The sequence below is a fragment of the Paramisgurnus dabryanus genome, chromosome 20, assembly GCF_030506205.2.
Source record: "Paramisgurnus dabryanus chromosome 20, PD_genome_1.1, whole genome shotgun sequence".
Taxonomy (NCBI): Eukaryota; Metazoa; Chordata; class Actinopteri; order Cypriniformes; family Cobitidae; genus Paramisgurnus; species Paramisgurnus dabryanus.
In genome coordinates this window covers 10,581,356-10,605,211 of record NC_133356.1, presented here as the reverse complement: position 1 = coordinate 10,605,211, position 23,856 = coordinate 10,581,356, and the positions used below count along the sequence as shown (strand labels likewise).

At 37.7% G+C, this 23,856-nt stretch overlaps 3 protein-coding genes across 18 annotated transcripts in view; 1 reads left to right on the top strand and 2 right to left on the bottom strand.

Annotated features, from left to right (window-relative positions):
- Positions 1-1,038: 1,038 nt before the first annotated feature.
- Positions 1,039-5,680, bottom strand: LOC135786797 (CD276 antigen-like). Its single transcript, XM_065296378.2, has 5 exons — positions 5,496-5,680; positions 3,895-4,239; positions 2,594-2,941; positions 1,583-1,870; positions 1,039-1,348 (listed from the first exon to the last, which is right to left on the bottom strand). Exons 2-5 carry the CDS (start codon positions 3,959-3,961, stop codon positions 1,131-1,133), a joined length of 921 nt encoding a protein of 306 aa, XP_065152450.1. The 5' UTR covers positions 3,962-4,239; positions 5,496-5,680; the 3' UTR covers positions 1,039-1,130.
- A 79-nt stretch (positions 5,681-5,759) lies between these two features.
- Positions 5,760-9,254, top strand: LOC135786798 (uncharacterized). 15 transcript variants are annotated; one of them, XM_065296388.2, is made up of 7 exons: positions 5,760-5,938; positions 6,880-6,980; positions 7,188-7,205; positions 7,320-7,372; positions 7,466-7,538; positions 7,617-7,730; positions 8,130-9,254. In XM_065296388.2, exons 1-7 carry the CDS (start codon positions 5,896-5,898, stop codon positions 8,136-8,138), a joined length of 411 nt encoding a protein of 136 aa, XP_065152460.1. In that variant the 5' UTR covers positions 5,760-5,895; the 3' UTR covers positions 8,139-9,254. The 15 variants fall into 15 exon arrangements, 12 of the variants coding, with proteins under 12 accessions (XP_065152460.1, XP_065152462.1, XP_065152461.1 ...); XR_010546996.2 differs by having other exon boundaries at positions 5,762-5,938; positions 7,320-7,377; XM_065296381.2 differs by having other exon boundaries at positions 5,774-5,934; positions 7,617-7,734.
- A 5,160-nt stretch (positions 9,255-14,414) lies between these two features.
- LOC135786796 (uncharacterized) overlaps positions 14,415-23,856 on the bottom strand; it is a 31,076-nt gene continuing 21,634 nt past the window's right edge. For both annotated transcript variants that reach the window (XM_065296377.2, XM_065296376.2), the window contains 5 exons: positions 19,915-20,043; positions 19,724-19,767; positions 19,014-19,146; positions 18,699-18,809; positions 14,415-18,599 (listed from right to left, as the gene is read on the bottom strand). In XM_065296377.2, the coding sequence (XP_065152449.1) occupies positions 15,493-18,599; positions 18,699-18,809; positions 19,014-19,146; positions 19,724-19,767; positions 19,915-20,043 (3,524 nt within the window). In that variant the 3' untranslated portion in view covers positions 14,415-15,492. The remainder of the gene's footprint in view (positions 18,600-18,698; positions 18,810-19,013; positions 19,147-19,723; positions 19,768-19,914; positions 20,044-23,856) is intronic.

Below are 23,856 nucleotides of genomic sequence, written 5' to 3'. Positions count from 1 at the left end.
AATAAGGCTACTAACCAACAGCACTATATTGAATCATGGTTTGTTTAATTCAAATTTCAAGTGTTGGAATGTTTTATATTTTATTTGGGGGGCATGAAGGGATGCACCGTACACAAGGGGGGGCCACACTCCGAAAAGTTTGAGAACCACTGTCTTGGAAGCAGGAAAAATGTAAGGATCTGAGCAACTTTGACATGGCCAAATTGTGATGGCTAGATGACTGGGTCAGAGCATCTCCAAAACTGCATCTCTTATGAGGTGTTCCTGGTCTGCAGTGTTCAGTACCTGTCAAAAGTGGCCCAAGCAACACTCTCAGAAATAAAGGTATAAAAGTTGTCACTGGGACAGTACCCTTTCAAAAAGGTACAATTTTGTACCCAAAGAGTGCATATTAGTACTTTAAAGGTACGTATTGGCAGTTCAAATATACATATTTGTACCTAAATGGTACATATCAGGATCTTTTTTAAAGGGTACTGCCCCAGTGACAGCTTTGTACCTTTATTTTCGACAGTGAAGGAAAAACAGTGAACCTTAGCGGCCAAGGCTCATTGATGCACATGGGGAGCGAATGCTGGCCCGTGTGGTTCGATCCAACAGACGAGCTACTATAGGGCAAATTACTGAAAAAGTGAATGCTGGTTCTGAAAAAAGAAGGTCTAGTGGAGTCCATGCCTAGATGGGTGGCAAAAAGGGGACCTACCCAATACTAGGCAGGTGGTCATAATGTTATGGCTGGTTCGGTGAATGTTTTGCATTGCATTTTTTTTATAAATGTTATCGTCATAAATGTCTTTTTGGCAGAAAGCATAAACCTCACTCCCCAACCTCAAGAAGTGCTATAGCGACAGACGTTAAGAGCTTATGGCCTTAAACCTCCTTGTTAGAGCTTTGGACTCTCATACTAGATCAGCGCATTTCTTATCTCGATCAGGGCATGTGCAAGTAAGACTAGTTACATTTCTATACACATTTTATTTTATAATATATATATATAATTTAGTTTTATAAATACAAATATTTAGAATATATTATGTATATAAACATTGTACACACAACAAGTAAACTTACAAACACAATTTATAAAAAACAAGGTTTTTACAGTATATTACAGTTGTACTTCAAATCCATCAGATGTTTGATTGATCATCATATGGAAGTTTTCCATTTAGTGCTTTGGTTACAAGCTTAAATTCCTTTCCAATAAAGGTGTTTTGTTTAGTTCTTCTGTTTTTAATGAACGCGATCATAAGACTTATTATGATCAGCACCAGCAGCAAAACTGCAGGGATCAGTGTAACGCATCCATGACATCTGTAAACGGACTCTTGTCGCTTTTCTCTTTTATCTGTATAAGAAAATGAAACATTTACGTCAATCACTGTTTCTATCACAGGAAACCGCACACATCTATAAAGAATGTGGTGAGAAGTAGATTGCAAACAGTTTTTGACAATCATCTAAATATCAAACTGTATCAGGTGTCATTTTGTGGAATTTTTAAAGATCTGAAATTCACTGCACAGTGATAAGAGAAGGTGTGTGTATGTTATTCTTATAGGGCATTTAAACGTTTCCTGACCTGAGTACAGCTGGATCTCTCTCCTGATGTCTTGTCCCAGGAGCTTGTTGTGCAGTATGAAAGTCAGAGAAGAGTTGGTGACTTCAGTGAGATTTATCCTACTAGACACTTGATAAAGTCCTGTCTGTATGTCGTGTGTGATATCTGTTTGTGTCTGAGTGGTAATATCTTCTGAATTTTCTTTAAGCCATTGCAGAAAAGGGGAAGGATATCCACCTTCTGAGGTTATCAGCAGGGTAAACCCTTCAATTAGACAAATAAACTTCAGCCGAGGTTCAGAGTAGAACGCTGAAAGGAGCAAAATGAAACAGAGATTAACTAAAAACACAAAATAATACTTTATTCTGCTTTAGAATTTGACTACACAGTCCATCTTCATTTTAATCACCACACATGAATGATGTCCTGTGCAGAAAGATTTACTGGTCCTAGTCTGCCCTTCCATAATCCCTCACTTGTCCCATCATTCTTCAATCTCCATCTTCCAAGATGTATTAGGGTGAACTCACATTATTGCGTTGGGGGGGGGGGTTCAACGGTATTTCATGCATTCTGACTTAAGAGTTGGTTTCCTTGGGCTTAACAAATGCAAAGCGTCAAAAAATAGTAAAACTTTTGGACGTTTCAGGGGTGCGCTTTACGTATCACTTCTCTTTATGGGCACTTCCCCCAGAAAACCACGCCCACACAACAATCAGCAGGAGAGGACGTCAGTGTTAGCCTTGGATGCTTTAGTGTTTATCTTAGTCGGAGTTCTATATAACTATTATTTTGAATGGTTGAGAGGATTATTAAGCCTACAATAAAACTTGATTGCTTGGTTGGCAAGTATTGTTTGACATAAGAATAAGTTATTTGTTTGTATATTTGTTATTTATGTCTGACAGCAATATAAAAACAAAAAACCTAAAAGTGTAGCACCTGGCACAAAATAGACTTCAGTTGAGGTTTACAGTAGAAATTGTCTCAAATGGTGCACTGAATATGAATACTAGGAGGAGCTATAATTACCTGCAATGTGTACTCCAAAACTCTTCTCCTGTCTGCCTGCGTTAGTGCTGATGGAGCAGGTGTACATGCCAGCATCTTCTAGAGTGATTTTATCCAATCTGAGTGATGCATTTCCTTGTGTTATCTCCTGATTGAACAGGCTGGTGCGTTTGGCATAGAGAGGATTCTGACGGTTAAGTTGGTTTTGGCTGACGTAGAAGCTGTGTATAATATCGCCAACATGTTGCCAAACAACAAGTGTGCTGTTCAGATCCCATGAGCCGTCAACTGAGAAAGTGCAGGGCAGGATCAGTGGCTCACCGTAAACCCCGGTCACAGTACCACTGGGCACAGAAATTTCAAACTCAGCTGAAGAATGAAAGGGAGAAAATATCTATTAAAGGAGAGACATGATTTATTGCATAAATTAATTTGGGCTGATGAAATGCGTACTTCAGCAAGTATTTCAAAAGGTAATTCACTTTACTTAAAGCAACACCAAAGAGTTTTTTTTACCTTAAAATAACGTTTCCAAAAAAGTTTCAGTGGTTCATCCACTCAAAACAGGGTGAAGGGCACTTTCATATTCGCTTTGCAGCCCTCTATTGGCCAAAATCGCACTAAAGAAGTTTCCAACCGTCGGGTAGTGGTTCTGTAGTTCGAGTGAAAACTACAAAAACTTGCTTTACGGCAGACCTACAATCCAATCAGAGCCAGCTATGCTGCAGTATTTACGACAGTGCTAATGAACAATTACGCGTTTAACCTGTAGGGGGAGCAAAGAGCAATAACTCTTTAGTGTTGCTTTAAAGGAACAGTATGTAGGATTGTGGCCAAAACTGGTACTGCAATCTCACAACTGGTGGCCAATACACAACATGACAACATAAACATCAGTTGAGGGCTGCAACTCCAATTTTTAAATGACAATATCCTGGCCGGACCACTGTTGTCAGTGATATAAGTATTTGAAATGAAAATGATTTCTTAATGTCTAGTGACATATCAGGGCCATTGATTAATTGATAGAAATTTCTTACATACTGTTCCTTTAAGCTAAAAACCCATTCAGTTGTAGATAAACTTGTATGCACATGTAATCCTAAATATTTGTAAGCATAGAGGAGCCTTTATTCCTTTTAATTATAATGTAAGAGAAATGCCATCATCAACTTAAATATTTTACAATAGTAAACAAAAGCAAACTTCTTGTTCTGTGATATTAGTGTCGATATGATAGTATTTTTAGGTATTGTACTGTACAACTTCAAGTGTAATTTAAATCATTCTGAGCTTTGTTAATATACTGTAAGATGACTTACTGAAACAAGAAGATTCAAATACAAGAAGAGACAGGCAGAGGAATGCCACTTGATGCTTCAGATTCATTTTCAAGCCCCTTTTGACAAATGCAGAAGAACCAGATTAACACCAGTGATCACCTACTGAAACAAAGGCTAAAACCAGCATAAGCTGGTAAGATGGTTTTAGTTTGTCTCCCAGCCTGGTTTTAGCTGGTGTAGCATGCTGGTCTACATGTGTGGTCAAAGTGGACTTAGCTGGTCAGGCCGGGGTCTTGATCATTTCAGAACTTTGAGAAGTAGTTGAATATCTCCATAATTTTGTTGTTTTGTGCCCCCTGGCAAAGTTACTTTAAACCCAAGACTCTGAATGAAAGAAAATTCATAGTGAGACATACTTAATTGGGTTTCACAACTACAATTCTATTGTTTTATTATATTATTCAATTTTCAGTACTTTGCAATATATATACATTTTATAATCACTACAGAAAAACAGAGTTAAAAGGAAAAGTGCAATGATAGGTTGAAAAATGTAATGCTATATTTTATGGCTTGAGAATCAGCCATAACATTTTATCAGCTTGTTTAGTCTGACGTCACACAGTGCTTGATCAGATTTCTACAGTGTGCTGTATGCATCAAAAAATCGTGATCTTAACCCCTATCTCAATACTGAATTCCTGGATGGCCAGAAAGTAATTTGTCTTTTATAAAATGTTATAGTATTAGTGTACGTTACGCCATTACAAAACTCTTACATAGTTTGACTTTAACAAGCGGATTCTCTAGGCTGCAGGAAAACAGCTGAGGTGCCATCAGAGCTGGGTAGTAACTCATTATGTTATCTGGATTACATAATCATATTCCAAAAATTAACTTGTTATTAAATTACATTTTAAAATACTCCAAATACTGTTTTATTGTTACAGATTCCATTACATGGATTACATCACGTAGGCCTATTATTTACTTAATTTTTCATACTTTTTAAAATCGTTGAAATTGTCCATAAGCTTACAAAATCTTTTATAAGATGACTGATCTATGTTTTATGTATTCTATTGACAGTGTTAATCTTCACATACTATATAAAGCATTATAAAGGTCAAAGGAGATAGAGTATATATGAGAAGTTTTGATATATTCTCTATTGTTTGCACCAGATTTTATAGGAGAGTCACCCGTCATTGTTTTCTAACAAAATATACAAGCAGCACGGTGTTACTGTGGTAAAAAATTATATTCATAAAATAAGCCCACGCACGTGATTCATATTTTAGCAGGTTATAAGTTTAACAACTTTTGTGTTGTTCTTTTGTGGTTAAAGGTATAGCGGAAGATTTTCCCGAATTATTTAAAAGAACCGCCCCTCGATATTTTAAAAAAAATGCTCCCGAGAGGGAACGCCTGTTAAACGCGTGCACGAGACAGAGAGAGAGCATGCAGGAGCTCAGCTCAGTTCTTCTCTTCGCTTTGTTTACAAGTTTCTGTCGGCATGTTTAGCGTGTCTGTGCGGTTCGTGACTTGTGCCAGGGCTAGCATCGCAAATCATAGCTTACATCAACTTTTACCAGCAGTGATTTTAAATGCATTTCTCCAAATAGCATGACAAAATGTACCTTTCCAGTAGAAACTTCGCGTTGGAAGCCCAACCTGTCCTTTTAGCTCACGCCAGCGTGTGAAATAGTCTCCCATAAACATCTGGTCTTGTTTCTTTATTTATAGTCCTTTCTCTTCTTGTCATACAATTCGTAGACACTTTTTCTCTTGCGACCCTCAGACATTTTGAAAAAAAACACAGTGAGAACGCAGAATGGTTGAAACCGTAGCACAACACACATACACGTGAAAGTGCGCATGTGCAGAAAGCGAACGTAGAGGCGAGCACGTGGAGTAGGAGGTCTCTGCAGAACAAAAAGAGGTGTTTCCCAATTGGGGGCGGTTTCAAACTGAAATAGGTGTTTTTCCACCTCTTTGTCTGACTGGCTCAAATTGAGTGGGCGATTCCCTGACGCTGCGATGAGCGCCGCCTGCTACCGAGAGAGATCGCCTGCATATGCATGTAAGTGAATTGTTGCCGATTTGTGTAATGCTTTTGATTAATGTAGGTTATTTTGTTGCTTGTTACCGACTAAGTTCATTGTAACGTTCACTCACAATATTGCATATTATGTCACAATATGGCGGCTTTGACCGGAAGAAGGGAAAACGTACTTTAAACGCATTTAAACGCAGCAAGTAAGCAATGCATGCAAACAAACAAACGAGGAATAACACTCATACACCACAATTAGATCCTCAGGTCGCATACTTTGGAATTGGAAGATAAATAATTATTCAGTCTAAAGAAATAAGAAGTAAAATGTGTAAGTATTTCTCCAAATGTGCACATGTTGGACTTAAGACCCCCGTAATGACGGCATACGCGAATAGGTATGTCCCCTTACGAACATTAACCATGGTTTTATTGTGGTAAAGGTGTAGTAACCATGTTTTTTTTTTGTGTATTGATTACTATCAGCAAAACTATGGTTTAACTACACTCATTATAGTTAACAAAATCACGGTTAGTTTGCGGTTACCATGGTTTTACTACAGTAACCATGTTTTTTTAACCATGGTTAATTTTCGTAAGGGTCTCGTTATTTTATTCAACATTTCCAGCTGTCTAACATATGTTTTGATAATAATGCTAAAAAATATAAAACATTTGAAACATTATTCAGTCATTTCAAAGTAACACCTAAATGGACATTATCTGCTATTGTTATTTTTAAACAAGTAAATTCGTGTTTGGGAGAAAACAAGCAGCTGTTAGTCCATATTATATTGATTGGTACTTCCAATCAAAATATACTTCCGGTCAAAGTCACTATCTTGCGATATAGGCATATCTGTGACACTTAAGCGGTTTACCTCTGAAGTGCAAGTAATGATATTTTGCATAATTTTTATATGGCTATGCACAGTTATAATATGTCTTTGTCTTTATTGTGTCTTTAGGTAAAGAAAATAACAGGGGTCCTCAAATGACCACACTACATATGATAAAACCTACTAAAGCTTGCTGGAGCAAGCCATTGACTCGGTCACAGCGTAAACTGGTAATGTAACTGCAGTCCTCCATTATGATAAAATTTTAGATTTTCATTTAAACTTGCATTCATGTATTTATCAGACTTTTATCCTAAGCAACTTACAGAGCCAACAGTATTCACTGTGTGCAGTGCCAGGTCTATTAGAAAGATGGATAGATTAGGACTAGGAACATGTTGATTGTCAATAATTGAACATTTCTATTCTCATAACAGGTGACTCAAGCTCTTTCAGTAAGTAAGAAGAAACACTGGCATATAATATATTAAACCATAAACAATAAAAAAAACATAAGTAGAATTTGTTGTTTTCCTCTTTTTCTCCTCAAATTATTGATGTTCTATTAGGTTTGTTCGACTGCATGTGGCGCTGCAAGAACCGACAGGCGGATGACGTCAAAGTAACGTGAGATCTAGTCGAAATTAGATTTCTCCATATGGTTCTCGAAACAAACTCGCGGTACTTTAACATCATCTGCCTGTCGTTTCTTTAGGCACTGCACGAAGTTGAACAACCCGTCTCTTCCTTGTGTCCTCCTCAGTGACACACCCTTGAAAATACAGCAGGCTTGTATTCGCCATTTTACTCAATCTTTAAAGTGCAATTGGGTTATTATGACCACTACTTTTGTTCCTGTACAGCAGGGTTCCCCAAATCTTAGCCTGGAGGGCCGGAGCACTGCAGAGTTTAGCTCCTACCCTGATCAAACACACCTGAGCAAGCTAATCAAGGTCTTCATGATCACTAGAAAATCACAGGTAGGTAAGTTTGGTTAGGGTTGGACCTAAACTCTGTAGTGCTCCGGCCCTCCGGGGTAAGATTTGGGTAACCCTGCCCTACAGCTTCCTCTGCTAGTTTTTTGAGCAATCTTGCTGGAAGTTTTGGTTCATGATGGCGATTTTGCAATCCGCAAACTTGCCCTTACATGCAGTTGCTTTACATTGTATGCAAGGAATTTTTGTGTTTCTGGCAAATTTTTCGGTGGCTGGACAGTAGGTTTTATTAGTGTCTTATTAACCATCTTACTTGATATCATTGTTAGGTAAAAACGGCTGTGTTTGTTTCTTTCACAATTAACATATAACATTGGTCAGTACATTGTTGCACTAAATGCAGTTGCTTGTGAATGAGATCAGTTTTTTTTATACTTTTATCAGGTGTGGTGAACTGGAAAGCATTTAATGAGAACTACAGAACCCTGTACACGATTCCTTACTCAATATCCAGATGCCTCCAGTGTGACACCTTGTACAAGAATCATGGAGCAGGCTACAGAGGTAGAGGACAAAGATGCGTGTTGCAGGGTTTTAGTCCTGTGATGACTGCGAGGGATTTTGTGGAATCGACACATCGTTTTTATGAGGCTGGAGGAAAAGTAATCTAATTTGAAACTATGGGGGTGGTTTCCCAGACAGGGATTATCTTAAAGCAGGACTAGACCTTAGCTTAATTAGAAATTATAACTAGTTTTTACAAACATGCCTTACTAAAAACATTACTTCTGTGCATTTTGAGGCAAAACAAAGGGCACTGATGTATTTTAAGATATGTTATTTCAAGTTGTTTTCAGTTTGGGCAGCTCTTACATTTATTTTAGTCTAGTACTAGTCTAATCCCTGTCCGGGAAACCGCCCCTAGATGTTTTTATTGCACACCTTTTAGAATATTTTGCACTTAAACTGAGAATTTGTTTTTTGGAATGTAACTATGCGATCAATAAACTGATCCTAATGTTGTTTTTGTTTTTTGTCACCTTTATCTCTTGTATATTCATTTCTACTTTTTAGTTTCTGTTTTTATTACACTTCTCTAAGAGAATATTACATTTAAAATAATTTGTTTTAAGTGTTAGACTATGAGTTTGGCTATATGGTTAGTCAATAAACTGATCCTAATGTTTAACTTTTTCTGAGTCATCATTTCAGGTCCACATATTTTATTTATTATAATCCATTTTACAAGGTCAGTTAAATATCAGTAATACATATAAAGCCCATTCTGTAAAAATATGACAAGTTAGACCAAAGTAATCATGTGCTTTTATATTTGTATTGATGGGGGGACCCTAATACACTTACAATAAAGTTAATTATAAATAACTTGCGTAAACGAAATGTAAAATGCTGTCTATTGATCTGTGGAAGGTATTTGGTTTTAATGGTGCTCATCTGTTGATTTGGTGCAGTTATGTCACATTTTTATAGCTTTTATGAAAAAGGCTTACACCATAATATAATAAAATTTGCTGTTTGCCTTATATAAATAAAATACATATCACTCTCGCTCTCTGTTGCGTGTTTTCTGTGTTATTTACATATTGAATCTCAACAACATACTGTTCTGGCATAAATGGTTTCTGAATGATTCAAGATTACTTCATAGTTTTTGAATATATTACACAATAAATAGTTTGTATCCCTTTGGATATTTATTTATTTTTCTGACTGAATTGCCCTTACGAAAAATAACCATGGTTTTACTACAGTTAAAACAAAAAAACATGTTTACTGTAGTAAAACCATGGTAACCACAAAATAGTCATATTTTGACAACCAGGTTTTCAAAAACCATATTTAAACCGTGTAGTAAAACCATGGTTTTGCTGATAGTAATCAATACACCAAAAAAAACATGGTTACTACACTTTTACCACAATAAAACCATCATATTTCGTAAGGGTACATATTTATATGTAACTTTATGTTAGTTATCTGTCTTCCTTTTAGCAACTTAAAATTATCACACGTTTCTTTAGGCGAATTCGTAAAGAAAATGTTTCCATACGTCCGCAATTAGGCACTCAGAAAAAGTGACATGCTGCATTATTTTTTATTCCTGTATTTAAATCAAAAACGCGAAAGTAAATTATAATGATGTATGGCTTTTCAGGGCTTCCGAATGACGTCAGGGCTTCCGTGCGTTTTTGATTGGATGGTTAAAAACGCCTACTCCCAGTTTGAAAACACCCCCAATTGGGAAACACCCCTTTTTTGTTCCGCAGAGACCTGTACTTGAGCACGTGCGACGGTTATACGTCAACATATAATCAGAATGATTGACATCTGGGATGACCAATAACAGTGGTGATCCACCCGGAAAACGAAAATCTTCCGCTATACCTTTAAGTTCACCTCACGCATCTGCAATCCAGTGTTCATCACTATTTATTATTAGCAAAACATTAAATGTGCCTGCAGTATTCAGGTATTTATGAACTTGTATTAGACACAAAACCTTATTTTTGAGGTAGATCATTATTGCTTTCTGTATTGCCCATCACAGTGTGAATGCAGCAGTCTTTTACACTGGTGCCCGACTACAGAGAGATCTCCAGTTGAAATATTTGAAAATGTAATAAAACAAACTAAATACATCTAAATACATAAAAGACACAGTTAACTAAATTTAGGGTAGACTGAAAACAGTAGAGACACTTTCAGCTTTCTGCATAACTACACAAAAACTAGATGCTGAAAGTAAGTGATTTTTCACACAATTTATTTTGCTTGTGTACTAAAGTATCATATAGATAATGATAATTAGTTTTTATTTTCCACAATTAGCTAAGATGCATTTTTGTCTAAATTGTACCCATTTTAGTGTACAGTTGAAACAGTACAATGATACAGGCACACAGTCTTCATGCTGTAAGCCTATTTATTAGAATGTAAAGTACAGTTGTACCATTTTTTATTTAGATTTATTTATTTGCTTGATTTAATTCAGATTCAGTTTAAAGTGACATTTCACAAGACTTTTTTAAAATGTAAAATAAATCTTTGGTGTCCCCAGAGTATGTGGAGTACTAGGTCAAAATACCCCACAGATAATTTATTATAACATGTTAAAATTGCCACTTTGTAGGTGTGAGCAAAAATGTGCACCCATTTTGGGTGTGTCCCTATATATGCAAATGAGCTGATTTCTGCACTAAATGGCAATGCTGCGGTTGGATAGGGCATAGGGCGGTATAATCCCCTTCTAACATCACAAGGGGAGCAAAATTTCAATCACCTATTTTTTCACATGCTTGCAAAGACCAAAACTAAGTTACTGGGTTGTTCTTTTTCACATTTTCTAGGTTGATACAAGCACTGGGGATCCAAGTTTAACACTTAAACAGGGAAAAATTGAGATTTTCATGATATGTTCACTTTAAACATATGTGTAATAGAAACAAGATATTTAACAGTGGAAAAGATTTGGCAAACAGTACAAATGTAAACATAACAGTAAAAATAGCAATGGAAATACACAGCATCTCAACTGTACCCTACCCCACTGCACATTTGCATAATTCTCTGTCTAGTTTAAATTATGCAAAATCCTCTCATGGCAGAGAATAGCATAATATGTCTATTTTTAGAGCAGATATGTTTGCAATGAAATACGTTAAGTTTAACGATCATAAAATGATAATAAGATATTTATTGTAGAAGTGACATGGGTAAATAAAAATCTTACCTTGGAAAAAAACTTTTTCCAAAATCTTTGTAATGGAGAGACGCACGCATGTCAAATTTCCACGATCAAAAAATAACCAACACCAGAGATCGCCCAGAACCAGAGATCCTCTCTCGATCACTGCAAGTGAACTTTGACAGATTTTTCAGTCTCGCCTTAAGTACTTGAGCTCCTCCTTTGTTACGTTGCAAGACAGGCTTCTCGCCATTACTGGTTACGCCGAGTTCTGCTGCAGTCTACCTACCTGTAGGCTACACACATTCCTGTACTCGTTTCCACAACAAACAGAGGCATGTTTTAAGACTAGATTTATTGGTAGATTAGATAGTGTGTGGATGTAGAGAGTGCATGTAGTCTTCTTTTTTTATATTTAAGCATATCTGCCGGATACCTGAAGGTTTAACCTTTCTAATTTTTTACATTTGAAACGACATGTTTTGTCAACAGTGAATAAAATGTAGATGTTTTGTGTTTTATTTTTCATTTTATTTTTATGTTATTTCATGTTTTTCCCCTTTAACGTTGCTATACATTCTGGATTTGAACTTTGGTCTCATTTGCAGTGGTAATTAATTAATGTAAACACAGGTGTGTCTTTATTCGTATGCGGAATCAGGCGAAAGTATTATCAGATCGTCATTCGAATAGTCGCCACGCCTAGGAAATGCTGTGTCACAAGATACTATTTTTGTCACAGTGTAGCTTTGTCACCATTATTTTATTTTATTTTTATTTGTTAAAAAACAATCTAAATCATAAAATACAATCTTTATCACCCCGTGACTGTAAAGATCGATAGATTTAGTGGTAGATTTAGATAGTTGAAGTGCGTGGATGTAGAGAGTGCGTTTTTGTTATATTTAAGCACATCTGCCGGATACCTGCGGTTTAACTGTTTTAATTTTTTTTTAACTTTGAAACGACATGTTTTGTCAACCGTGAATAAAAAGTAGATGTTTTGTGATATTTTCATTTTATTTTTTATGTTCATAATATTTTTGTTATTTCATGTTTTTTTCCCCCATTTAACATTGCCGTAAAATCTGGGTTTGAACTTTGGTCTCATTTGCAGTGATAATTCATTCATGGGAGCACAGAATGCATTGAGGTCACTTTTCCAGGTGACCACGCGAGAGCTCGCCCGGTTGAGTTTTTTTTTATAGAGTTCTATTTATTGGTGTCCTAACCCTAGAGAAATTGCCATCTAGTGGTCTTTTCTTGTATTGTTTACATTTGGGAATTCATTACCTTTGTTGATGTCATTCAGGCGTTTGTGATTAGCTAACCTTTAAAGTAAAGATTGATTGTTTGATCAGTTCCCTGAAGAAGGCTATCTGTGCCGCTACGCGTGGGTTGCTGCCCAGTTGAATGTTTTTAATGTTATAAAAAAACATTAGCTCTAAAAAAACTAACGGTGCTATATAGCACCAAAACTGTTGCTTTGGATCGTAACCATAGAAGAACCATTTTTAGTGCCATATAGCACCGGTGAAGCACCTGTGTAGCACCTGTGTAGAACCATATAGGGGCCATATAGCACCACTATAGCACCACATATGGTTCTACAAAGCACTATATGGTTCTACACAGGTGCTTCACTGGTGCTATATGGCACTAAAAATGGTTCTTCTATGATTACGAGCAAAGAACCACTTTTGGTGCTATATAGCACCGTTTGTTTTTAGACTGCATGTCTAAATAAAGGCTTTTTAATGAAGAGTGCCTTGGATTCCCCTTTTTTCTCATATTTTCTAATGTTTCGACATCATGGGTTTATGAAAAAATAAACAGATGGTTCAATATATTGGTAATAATGCAGTCTCTGAGAAATCATATTACAAGTTTTGACTGCAAATGTCAAACGCTGGAATTAGGGCTATTTTTTTTTTTTTTTTCACAAAAGGCTGTGGAAATGTGCTTCTAAGGTAAAACCAGGGAGATTCCCACAACACATAAATAAATGAGATTTCTTTTACCTGACAGGTGTCAATGCTTTTATAATATTGTATATTTATTTGTTTGTTAGAAATATTATTAGCTTCATGATACGGTATACTGATTTATGAGGTATGACTGTGTTTTTTAAAGTGTCTTTAAGTAATGTTTGCTGCAAACCATACTTTCTTAAAAATAATATAAATCCAACCTCAATCTACATAAACTGTCCTAAAACCCTAGAAATTCCTGGGGTAAACTTCTAATGTAAAATACAATGCCCTTTTCCAATGACATCGAAGACCAGTACAGCCTCAAATTCTGTAAATCAGACATTATCCTACTGGGTGTACTTGAAACCAAAGACCTTCTTGCTATAGTGCTGCTGAACCACGCTAAACAGCAAAATGACTCCCTCTAGTGCACAGACAAAGAACCTTCAATAAGAATAAAAGTAATAGACTGAAATTATAGAAACATTACAAACTGAACTAAAAATATGGAAGATAAATTATTTACTATATTATATAGTATATATAAAAGATAATGCTGATACTTTTCATTAAATTACTCATTAAACTTACTCTTTGTAAGTTTGGTCTAAATTCTTCTGCTTTCGGTAAGCACTATAGAAATTAAACATATAAAATTTGCTAATAAAACGTGTTAAATCATTGTTTCCTGACATACAATTTTACCAATAATATTTATGATCAAGACAACCACATTTGCAACAATGACAAAATTTAAGGTCCACAATCATCTATAACAAGGTTCCATCTGTATTCTGTGCAGTTGTGAGATATTACGTTTTAAATTTTTTGCATTTAATTGCACTCCATTTTAATAAAAGTCACAAAACTTAAGAATAAGAAAACATTCTTATTATATGTAAATAATTCAATTGTGAAAAAATGTCAGATTTAACCTTTTAATTCCAAGGGGACGATTTATTTGTAATTTTGCAAAAAGGTATCTTTGAAAGTATACTCTGATCAGGCAATGGTTTTATTCCTAAACAAAAAAATGAGTCAGCAAGAAGCAACTTTTTTGCACTTTTTACTCTCAAAACATTGTTAAACACAATGAATAAACTTTTTTAATCTTTGTTGAGAATTCTTAAGCGACTTCTGTAAATAAGACATTTCTCCCTAATAAGAGATTATAATTAGAGACAGAATAAATGCTGAAATTATAGGAACATAATCCTTAAAAGCATAGTGCATGAGAAAATGTATATATTAAAAGCAAACATTCATTTTCATTTAAACTGTCCAGTCTGTATACTGTATTGTACACTGACACTGTAAACTAACACAAACTTCTTTCATGATTTTCCGAACACCTGCTTGACCCTACATACACACTCACAATTACGTGAGAAAACACAACTTTGCTCCATTTACACTCCTCTACAATCCTACGTATGAATAGCAGGACAATTTGCATGGGGGGTTATTATTAGAATTTGTCAACTTTGTTTTTAAAGTAAAATGGGTTTCTTAAATAATATACTGGTAAGGTCATAAATTAAAAAACTAAATTAACCCCCTCTCCAAATCAGTGGTCCATGCTCCCACCTTTCTGCTTTTTATTTAACTTCCCTTCTTTCATGATTTCATTTCATCTACATTCTTTACCTTTCTTTTTATACTACGATCATATTCTGGCATATGATGATTTTTCTTACAAATACACCGCAGAGTTTCACCGGTCTCTCTTAACTTCCATCTCATGGTACTTTCCTGATATGAAACTGCGGTTTCTATCCAGTTACTACCCAGTGGACAACTAGAGACAGAACTGGAAGGCATCATATCTCCTGTCCAGGACTGTGGACGCACATAAATAAAACAAAATATTTTTTGAAAACCAAAATACCAGTGACTTGCATTCCCACAATCAATGGAAATCAAGTACACTAAACCAGTGTACAAAAAGTGCAATATGCCTATCTGTACATAAAGACTTTTTTGGTATACTTTAAAATTGCTAAACTTTGTTGCAATCAAAACCAGGCTTTAGATTATAGGTTCAAACTGTTAAACAGATTTTTCAACAAAGGGAAAACTCAAGGGCTAATAATCATGAATTAATTAACACATATACGCATGCGTTCATTCATTTCTTGCTCTCAGAAGTTTCTGTCTGTACGTCCTGTCCGGCAGTTTGTACAGTCTCTGTCTGCGCATGCCCTTTCTCAGCTATAGACTCGGTCTCTGCAGAGTTCTGGGCGGCGCTGTCAACCTTAGCTTTGGGTTTCACGGCAACAGGAGGAGGAACTTTGTTAGCGGTTTTGTTTGAGTCATTAGACTTTACGTGAGATGAATCCGAGACAGACGCTAACTCTGCAGCCAGAGTCCTCCTCAGATCAGCCTGGGCTGCTGGAGATGTTGCTGTCTCTATTACAACCCTCTTGGGGCTCTTGGCGAAGATGAAGCTGGCCGTGGATGCAGGAGAGTTGGGTGAAATACTTCCACTTGTGACTGCTGAAGGGGAACGCAGGCCAAAGCGCATCGGTTGGGTGTCTTTAGCTGCAGTTCTTAGACGAATGGCATCTTGGAGACGCATGGAGGGGTTTGCTGGTGGAGAGATTAAGTGTGGCGTATAAGTGATAATAGGCTGATTAAAACTTGATGGTTGGGTTTTTGATCGCTCATCTGGCTTTGATGGTCTCTCAGTGTTGTTTTCTTGCTTTACTGAAGGTTGGGGGCTCTTGGAGGGTTCTTCGGCATGAGGCTCGGTCTTTGGCTCACTGATGATCGGTTGATCTTTTGGTACTGTTGTGCTTGGTATGGGCACAGGTTCAGATGGTGGTTCAGCAGGTGATGGCTTGATATTAGGTTCAGTTGGTGTCGTTGTGACTGATGAGCTTGTTGGCGCAAGTATCGTGTTTTGTGTATTTTGATCTACACTAACTGACTTAGTCTCTGGTTCAGTTGATTCTTGCAGAGTGTCTGATGTGATGGTTGCATTTATGGTAGCGCTGGGGGCCGGGGCTTCAGTTTTTGGCTCTGTGCTAGACAGAGCATCCAAATCCGGGGGCAGCGATGTGATAATCAAAGACCTTCGGGCTGGCTTTGGAGGGGCATCTTGACTGACACCTGATTTTTGGGTTGGCTGTGAGGAATTTATAGCCTGGCTCGGATTTGACCTCACTGACCTGAGACGGACCGTCTGTAAGAGGGACTGGGTAATCATGGGAGTGGAGGTCTCTTCTTTAGGCACAGTGGGACTGCTTGACCATTTCTCCTCTTTTTCAGGTGTCACTAGTCTGGCCTCTAATTTTAGATTAGCAGGGAGTGGAGGAGGAGGTGGAGGAGGAGCAGGAACATTAGTTTGGCGAGTAGCCGATGTTAAGACGATGTCATGTGGTGGAGGGCATGGGATTTGCTTTGGTGCCGGAGGTGGTGTTGGAGGTGGGACTTTATGTGCCAGAGGTGGCGTAGGAGGAACTGATTGTGGTGGTGTTGGCGGAACATGTTGCGGTGGTGGTGTTTGTGACGACTGATAATATTCTTGTAGTGGTGGCAGCGGAACTTCTTGTGGTGGTGGGGGCTGCAGCGGCGGAGGAGAAGGAACTTCTTTTGGTGGTGGTGCTGGGATATCTGGTGGTAACCAATGCATTGTCAGTATAGACTGTCGTGTAGCTGGAGGTGGTGGAGGAACAACAATATCATTTTGTGGAGGGGCAGGAGGGGGAAACAGAGGAGGTGGAGGGATCAAAGAATCAACAGTGTCTGGAGAGGATTTGGTTTGCCACCAAACCTCAGCTGGTGGAGGAGGAGGAGCAGTGCCTGGAGGTGGCGGAGGTGGTGCGGTTTGCCACAATACCGCAAGTGATGCAGGGGGTGGAGGAGCGGTATCTGGAGGGGGGTTGGTTTGCCACCAAAGTGTAGCTGGCGTAGAATCCAGAGGAATTTTATCTGGAGGGAGTTTGGATTGAATGGTGATCGGCACTGGTGGATGATGCTTTGGAGGTGACGGAGTTGAAATGTGGCTGGATGATGTTTTTACTCCATGTGTGTTTGGTAGGGCCTTAGGCACGGGTACATCCACAACTTTAAGACCTCTCTTTTTAGCCCAGCGTGCGTAGTTAACAGGTCCTGGCCCACACAACAGTTCAAAAGTGCGTTGGTTATGAGCCCAGGTCTCTGGAGGAGGAGCTGGGGGAGCCTGTACGTTGGGATGGTCTGGAATATCCAACAGAGTCCAGACAGCCATTACTGCTGGGGAAGTCTTGCCATTTATTAAACTTTTTGCCGACAAAAGGGATTTCTTAAATTCAGCAAGCTTTGAGGACATTTGAAGCTTCTCTCTCTTCTTTAGATCTGCTATTAAAGCATTGGCTGGCTGGATATCCTTGGAATGGTATATTGGGCCATTTTCACCGGGCTGGCTGCTGTATGGGGATACAATTTGATTATGGTGAAACTCAGATCTGTTTCTTGCCTGCTTTTTATTGTGTAATGAGAGTGATCTGCTGGGAGGAGGTGGAGGTGTCTTGCTCCTTTTAATCACGGAGAGACTACGTTTAAAAGCACCCCCAGTGTTTCCGTCCGTAGTGTGCCCATTCACCCGAGTTGAGGCATTATGGGAACTGAAATCCTGATTTTTCTTCTTGTCTGGTCTGTTGGTGTTTTCAACCTGACTTACTCTGCTGGCCACACGGGGAGTGCTACTGGTGGAGATCGTAGAGGAATCGGACACCAATGTTTCTGAAGATCCCGATCTGCTATATTCGCTGATGTCTGAGCGGATTGTGGAACGTTGCGAGGAAACTCTGGAGGATGCGCGAGACGGAGCGGGGCTGGCTGACACCAGGCTGCTTTTACTGACGGTTCGGACACTGCTGCGGCATCGGTTGCGACTGAGTTCCACTACATCCACAGATGGTGGCAGTACAGCATTTCGAATCATCGTCGACATGTAAGTGGCCTGAGGTGAGATGGACATCACTGAATTCTCTGACGGGTTTCCTGACGGGCCTATTCCAGACCCTTGTGGGTCTACAGGGTTGTTTAAAAACCTTTGCAAGAGAATGTTATCTTTTGATTTTTCCATTGTGGGGAGCCCTGGGTGCACGTTATCTACTTGTACGTTCCCTTGCCCCAGGTTGGTATATGCACCATCCACAGTGGAAATGATGGCAGGAAGGGGAACAGCAGCTTCACTGGGTACTTGACCATCAGCAGGATTGGTGGTAATCCATGCTGCCCTGTCCAGACCTGCAGATAGGAAATATGCAGAATTAAAATTAGTAAACACACTGCTTATGGTTAAATCATTTACGGTTCACATTAATAGTACACCGCAGTAAAACGTACCCAGTTCTTTCTGGACGTGTCGCGGAATACCACCAACAGTTCTCCCATGTCTCCTATGAGATCTGGTCTTCTCCTGAGTCTTATCCGGCTTAAGAGGTCTAAACGTTGAGGCTGGAGATGGAAAAGAGAAAATATTCACTTATTTGCTCATGCTGCGAAAAACATTAGGCCACCTAAGCAGATATATTTCTAATAAATTAAGCATAAAATAATATCCTAATAGCTTTTACATATAAGATATTAATTTAAAGTTTAATTAATACCTATGGTAAAGAATTGATCAAAGTAAATGTTTATTTGTGTGTGAGGTGCCACCTTGGCGCTTGAGTCCAGACCGTGTAGAGATGGAGGAGCGCATCGAAATGGAATCGACAGCTGTGCTCTCCGACTCAAAGCCTCCTAACTCACTGAAGGCCATGCTGTCCATGGTCCGAGTTGTCACTGTTGACTGTAAATTGTTAACAGTTAATACTCCAAAGCAAGGTATTTAACTTATTTAACTAAATGCAACATCCAGTAACATCCAGACATTTAAGGAGAATGATTTTATTTCTAAACATAGCTTATAACTAGTGCTCGACCGATACGGTTTTTGTGACAAATTCCGATAATAAGCAAGTTGATTGGCCGATATAACACAAATGTTATTACAGTAAATAAGAGCCAAACAGAAAATTGGTGATAGTAAAAATACATTTGTTATGCATAACATTTATAAATATACCCCTTTTAAAGTACTAAAAACATATTTACAAAGCATAATAAATGTGTATCTGACATCCTACTGTACTGTTTGAATAAAGTGTGTTAAACTAGTGTGGTGTTGGCTTTACATTGAGTGACACTGAATAATAGAGAAATTTACTGGCAGATGGAAAAAATTCTATTTTGACTTTTTTATTATCGGCATTAGCCGATATATCTGCCTCTGCAATATATTGTCCAATCACTACTTATAACAGAACTAAAAATTTTTGTAATAGAAACTCAAAGTTAAATGACTAGATAGATAGAGGACAACTTACAATCATACTCTGGTCATCAGGGAAGTCAATCCCATTTTTATTTTCTGGAACATAAACAAAACATCAGCGGTTAACTTAAAATAACGTAAACTGATCATAAAAGTTAAACTAAAGATATATGTGCTTGCTTTAAATTTCCTGTTCAAATTGTGTGCATTGAAGATTAGGATTTGTTGGTTGAGCTCTCTTACCCTCATGTTGAAGTAGCTTTAGGCCCTGTTGGGCCTCCGTGTGCAGGTCCAACAAATACTTGGGCCGATTAACGTCCACAAACACATTTTCCTGGAACTCCTGGATGGGATGACAGCCTGTGACATTATCTACAGAAAGAAACAGAGGGACTAATGTTTAATATCATGAAAATCAGACTTTTTTCATGTTTAAGTGCTATAATTTGGTCCCCAGTGCTTCAATCAACCTAAAAAAAATGTGAAAAAGAACAAACCAGTGACTTAGTTTTGGTAAACCAGTCTGTGCAAGCATGTGAAAAAATAAGTCACTGAAATTTGGCTCCCCCTGTGATGTCAGAAGGGGATAATACCGCCCCTTAATCTGCACTATGCAACCACGACACTGCCATTTAGTGCAGAGATCAACTCATTTGCATTTTAAAGGACACCCAAAAACGGCACATTTTTGCTCACACCTACAAAGTGGCAATTTAAACATGTTATAATAAATGATCTATGTGATATTTTGAGCTAAAACTTCACATACGTACTCTGGGGACACCAATGATGTCTTGTGAAATGTCCCCTTTAATATTTAATAAATCCACAGATGATAGACAAATAAAGTTTCACTGTATGTGATGTTCACAATGTATAGAGCTTGAAAACTGCTTTATAAGTACAGCAAAATTACACACATGCATCCTCCCTAAAGTCCTCAATAATATAACTGCTCATCAATCCAGCTGATAACACATAAAAAATATATAAAAAAAACATTTATTACTTTTTTATATTTTTGTGATGGCAGTAGTCTAGAGCTGATGCCAGGAGACATTTTCCCACCTCTGCCTAAAGCATACATTTACATTAACAAATACTCATTCGGTAGATGCTTTTATCCAATGCGACTTCCAAATGAGAACTAGTAATTTATTACACAGGAACCAGCAATATTAAAATTCAGCAATACTGAATTTGTTTATAAAGTAATTCTGAATGTTTTCAACAAAAACACACAAACTGTGCCTCAAACTCACTTATTTTGACCATTTGGTCATTTTGACCTAATGTTAACGTTTTTTAAGGGATCTCTTTCTGGGTTGTTTGTCTTCCAACCAATAGGCTTTATGCCCAGATGCACTACTTCCTGAACTTCAGCCAGCTCCTTATTGGATTAAACACCTGAATTAAATCAGTTTGCTTGTGACTACTGAGCTCAGGCACACCTGGATTAATCAGTTTGTCCAATAATGGCAGACAGGAAACAATGCGCTGGCTGAAGGAAGTAGTGCAGCTGGGCATTAAGCCTATTGACTTTCTTACTTTCCAGAAGAGGGAGTACTAGCAAAGGAATGGCACAGGTGTGCTTATGGCAAACAAAACTTGTTACTCAACCTCCTGTAGGAAACAAAGGCAGCAATGAGTCAATCAATAAGGGGCATGTCATTTATCTCCTAAGTTACCCAAAGTAATGTTTTCTTAATAACAAAACATGTTATCCTTGAATATAATCTTAACCTGTAATGTATAAAAGATGTGGAATCCCTTTTAATGTTGAACTTAAATAACTTGTACTTGTTTCCTGGTCAGCAAGAAGTGCAATAAGTGGTATAAACCCTAATCCATTTCAGTGTACCTCCAAACCATACCAGACAGCAGACAAGCCTTACCTACTTGTATATTACATGCAACCGCTGTTCCTGATCCAGCTTTATTCTTTATAATGAAAGACGACAACCAGCAATTACATCTATAATTGGTTAAAATTTTGCTTTGATATGTTTAATTTCTTGCACATAACCAATCCTATTTCTGAATTACCAAAGAATCTTGGCATAAAAGTACTGTATGCTAAACTTTAAACTTTTCTAGAAATGTGCTTTTACACATGCAAATATGTCTCGCCAAATCTGCTCACCTATGAAATTAATTTATCAACTGTTAAAAATAAACTACAAAAGTAAAAGACTGATTTCAAGAACAAAGAAAGAAAACTCTTTTCTGGTCGTTCATGACACTGCAATATGTTTCTCATGTATTTGACTTACCGCTGATATGCGTCAGGAGACAAACAGACTACAGATAACAAGTTCTCAGAAACAATTTTGGACGATTCAAATAGCTAAACAACTATAAAAGAGGTCATCAGTTCAGCCCTGAGGAAGAACACATTCACATACTGTATAATAAAGCAATAAGCCAGAGGCAGTGCATTCTTAAGCACAACGCGAATGCATAAATCTTGTGCTTTTAAAAGAGAAGCAGTAAAGCAATGTGGTAGACACCAATGTTGAATAAAGTAACAGAATTAATAGAGCTCATATGCTAATGATAAATGCATTATTAATTTAGATTTTAAGAGTAAAGATTTGAATGCATGAACGTACATGCCCAAAAACTCTGACTATAATGAAAGGTGAACATAAGCCAGAGTATGAGATCGTGGGTGTCCAATTATTGATATTTTACCGCAGCTTTAAACATGGCTCAGCTTATAAAACTTTAAATACATTCGTGACAAGATTAAAAGCTCTGTAATCTGATAGAGGTGGTGTGTACAATAGGATACAGTAACCTTTATAGTTCACATTTTGCCATCTGATAACCTTCTAAGAAATTCAAATAAAAGTAGCACAGAATAAGATGGCAACATGCATGGACATGCGAATGGAAAATGTCAAAACAGCTGCAACCGCAATGGGTGTCAAATTCTCGCACACTACATCCATGTAAAAGTTCTCTTTTAAAAGCAAAACCACTGTAAAGGAAAACATTAATAAACTAAAAAAACGAATAAAAGTAACGAAAAAGAAACAGAAAAAGAGGAAAAAAGGAACACAATGTGCTAGAATGAGTGACAGTCAGATACTTTTAATATAAATGCACAGAGTAGATCTCATCACTGGCAGCTGCTTCCCACAGGCTATGTTTGTTCTGCCAGGATCTTGCTTGACAGACGCTGCAATGCTGCATTTAAACAAAAGGGGGCAATCAAATAGCAGAACTGTAAAACCATCATCTAACAAGATGGGTATAAACCATAGATCAGGCCAGGGGTCTCCAAACTTTTGGTTAGCAAAGGTTACCACAATGGAGATAACTGGAGGGCTACTTTTTGATATTTATCTACTCAAAATGTAAATTTAATTTTATTTGTTGATATGTTTTATCATTGTTTAGAAAAAGCCAAGCTCATATAAAAAATATGCAAAAAATAAATATCACAATTGAGACTATTAATAGAATATGCTTTGGCGGGCACCTCACAGGCACCATGTTGGAGACCACTGCCATAGATTGTAAAAAACGTGGATGTAGTGACCATGTAGGTCAACCTGAAGAGTATTTTTTTAAGCCCAAAGTGGGTGGAGGCATCTTGGTAAATGGCAAAGAGGTGGAACGTGGGTGAGGCTGAGGTGCCTGGTTGCCAATACCACACCCACCTAGCTCGATGGAAGTGACAGCAGCGCCAATCCACCTGTCACTCAAGTAGCCACGCCCTTAATTATGCAGAACTTAAAGGGACAGCTCCCCTAGAGTTAAACATTTGATTTGTACCATTTTGGAATCCATTTAGGTGATCTCCGGGTCTGGCGCAAGCACTTTTAACATAGCATAGCATAGCATAGCATAATCCATTGAATCTGGTTAGACCATTAGCATCACGCTAAAAATAACCAAAGAGTTTTGATATTTTTCCTATTTAAAACTTGACTCTTCTGTAGTTACATCGTGTACTAAGACCGATGGAAAATTAAAAGTTGCGATTTGGCTAGGAACTACACACTTATTCTAGCGTAATAATCAAGGACTACTTTTCAGGCAGTGCGTAATATCACTACGCCTGCTGCAGCCATGTTACCGCAGCAAAGTCCTTGATTATTACACCAGTTTGAGAGTATAGTTCCTAGCCATATCTGCCTAGAAAATTGCACCTTTTAATGTTCAATCGATCTAAGT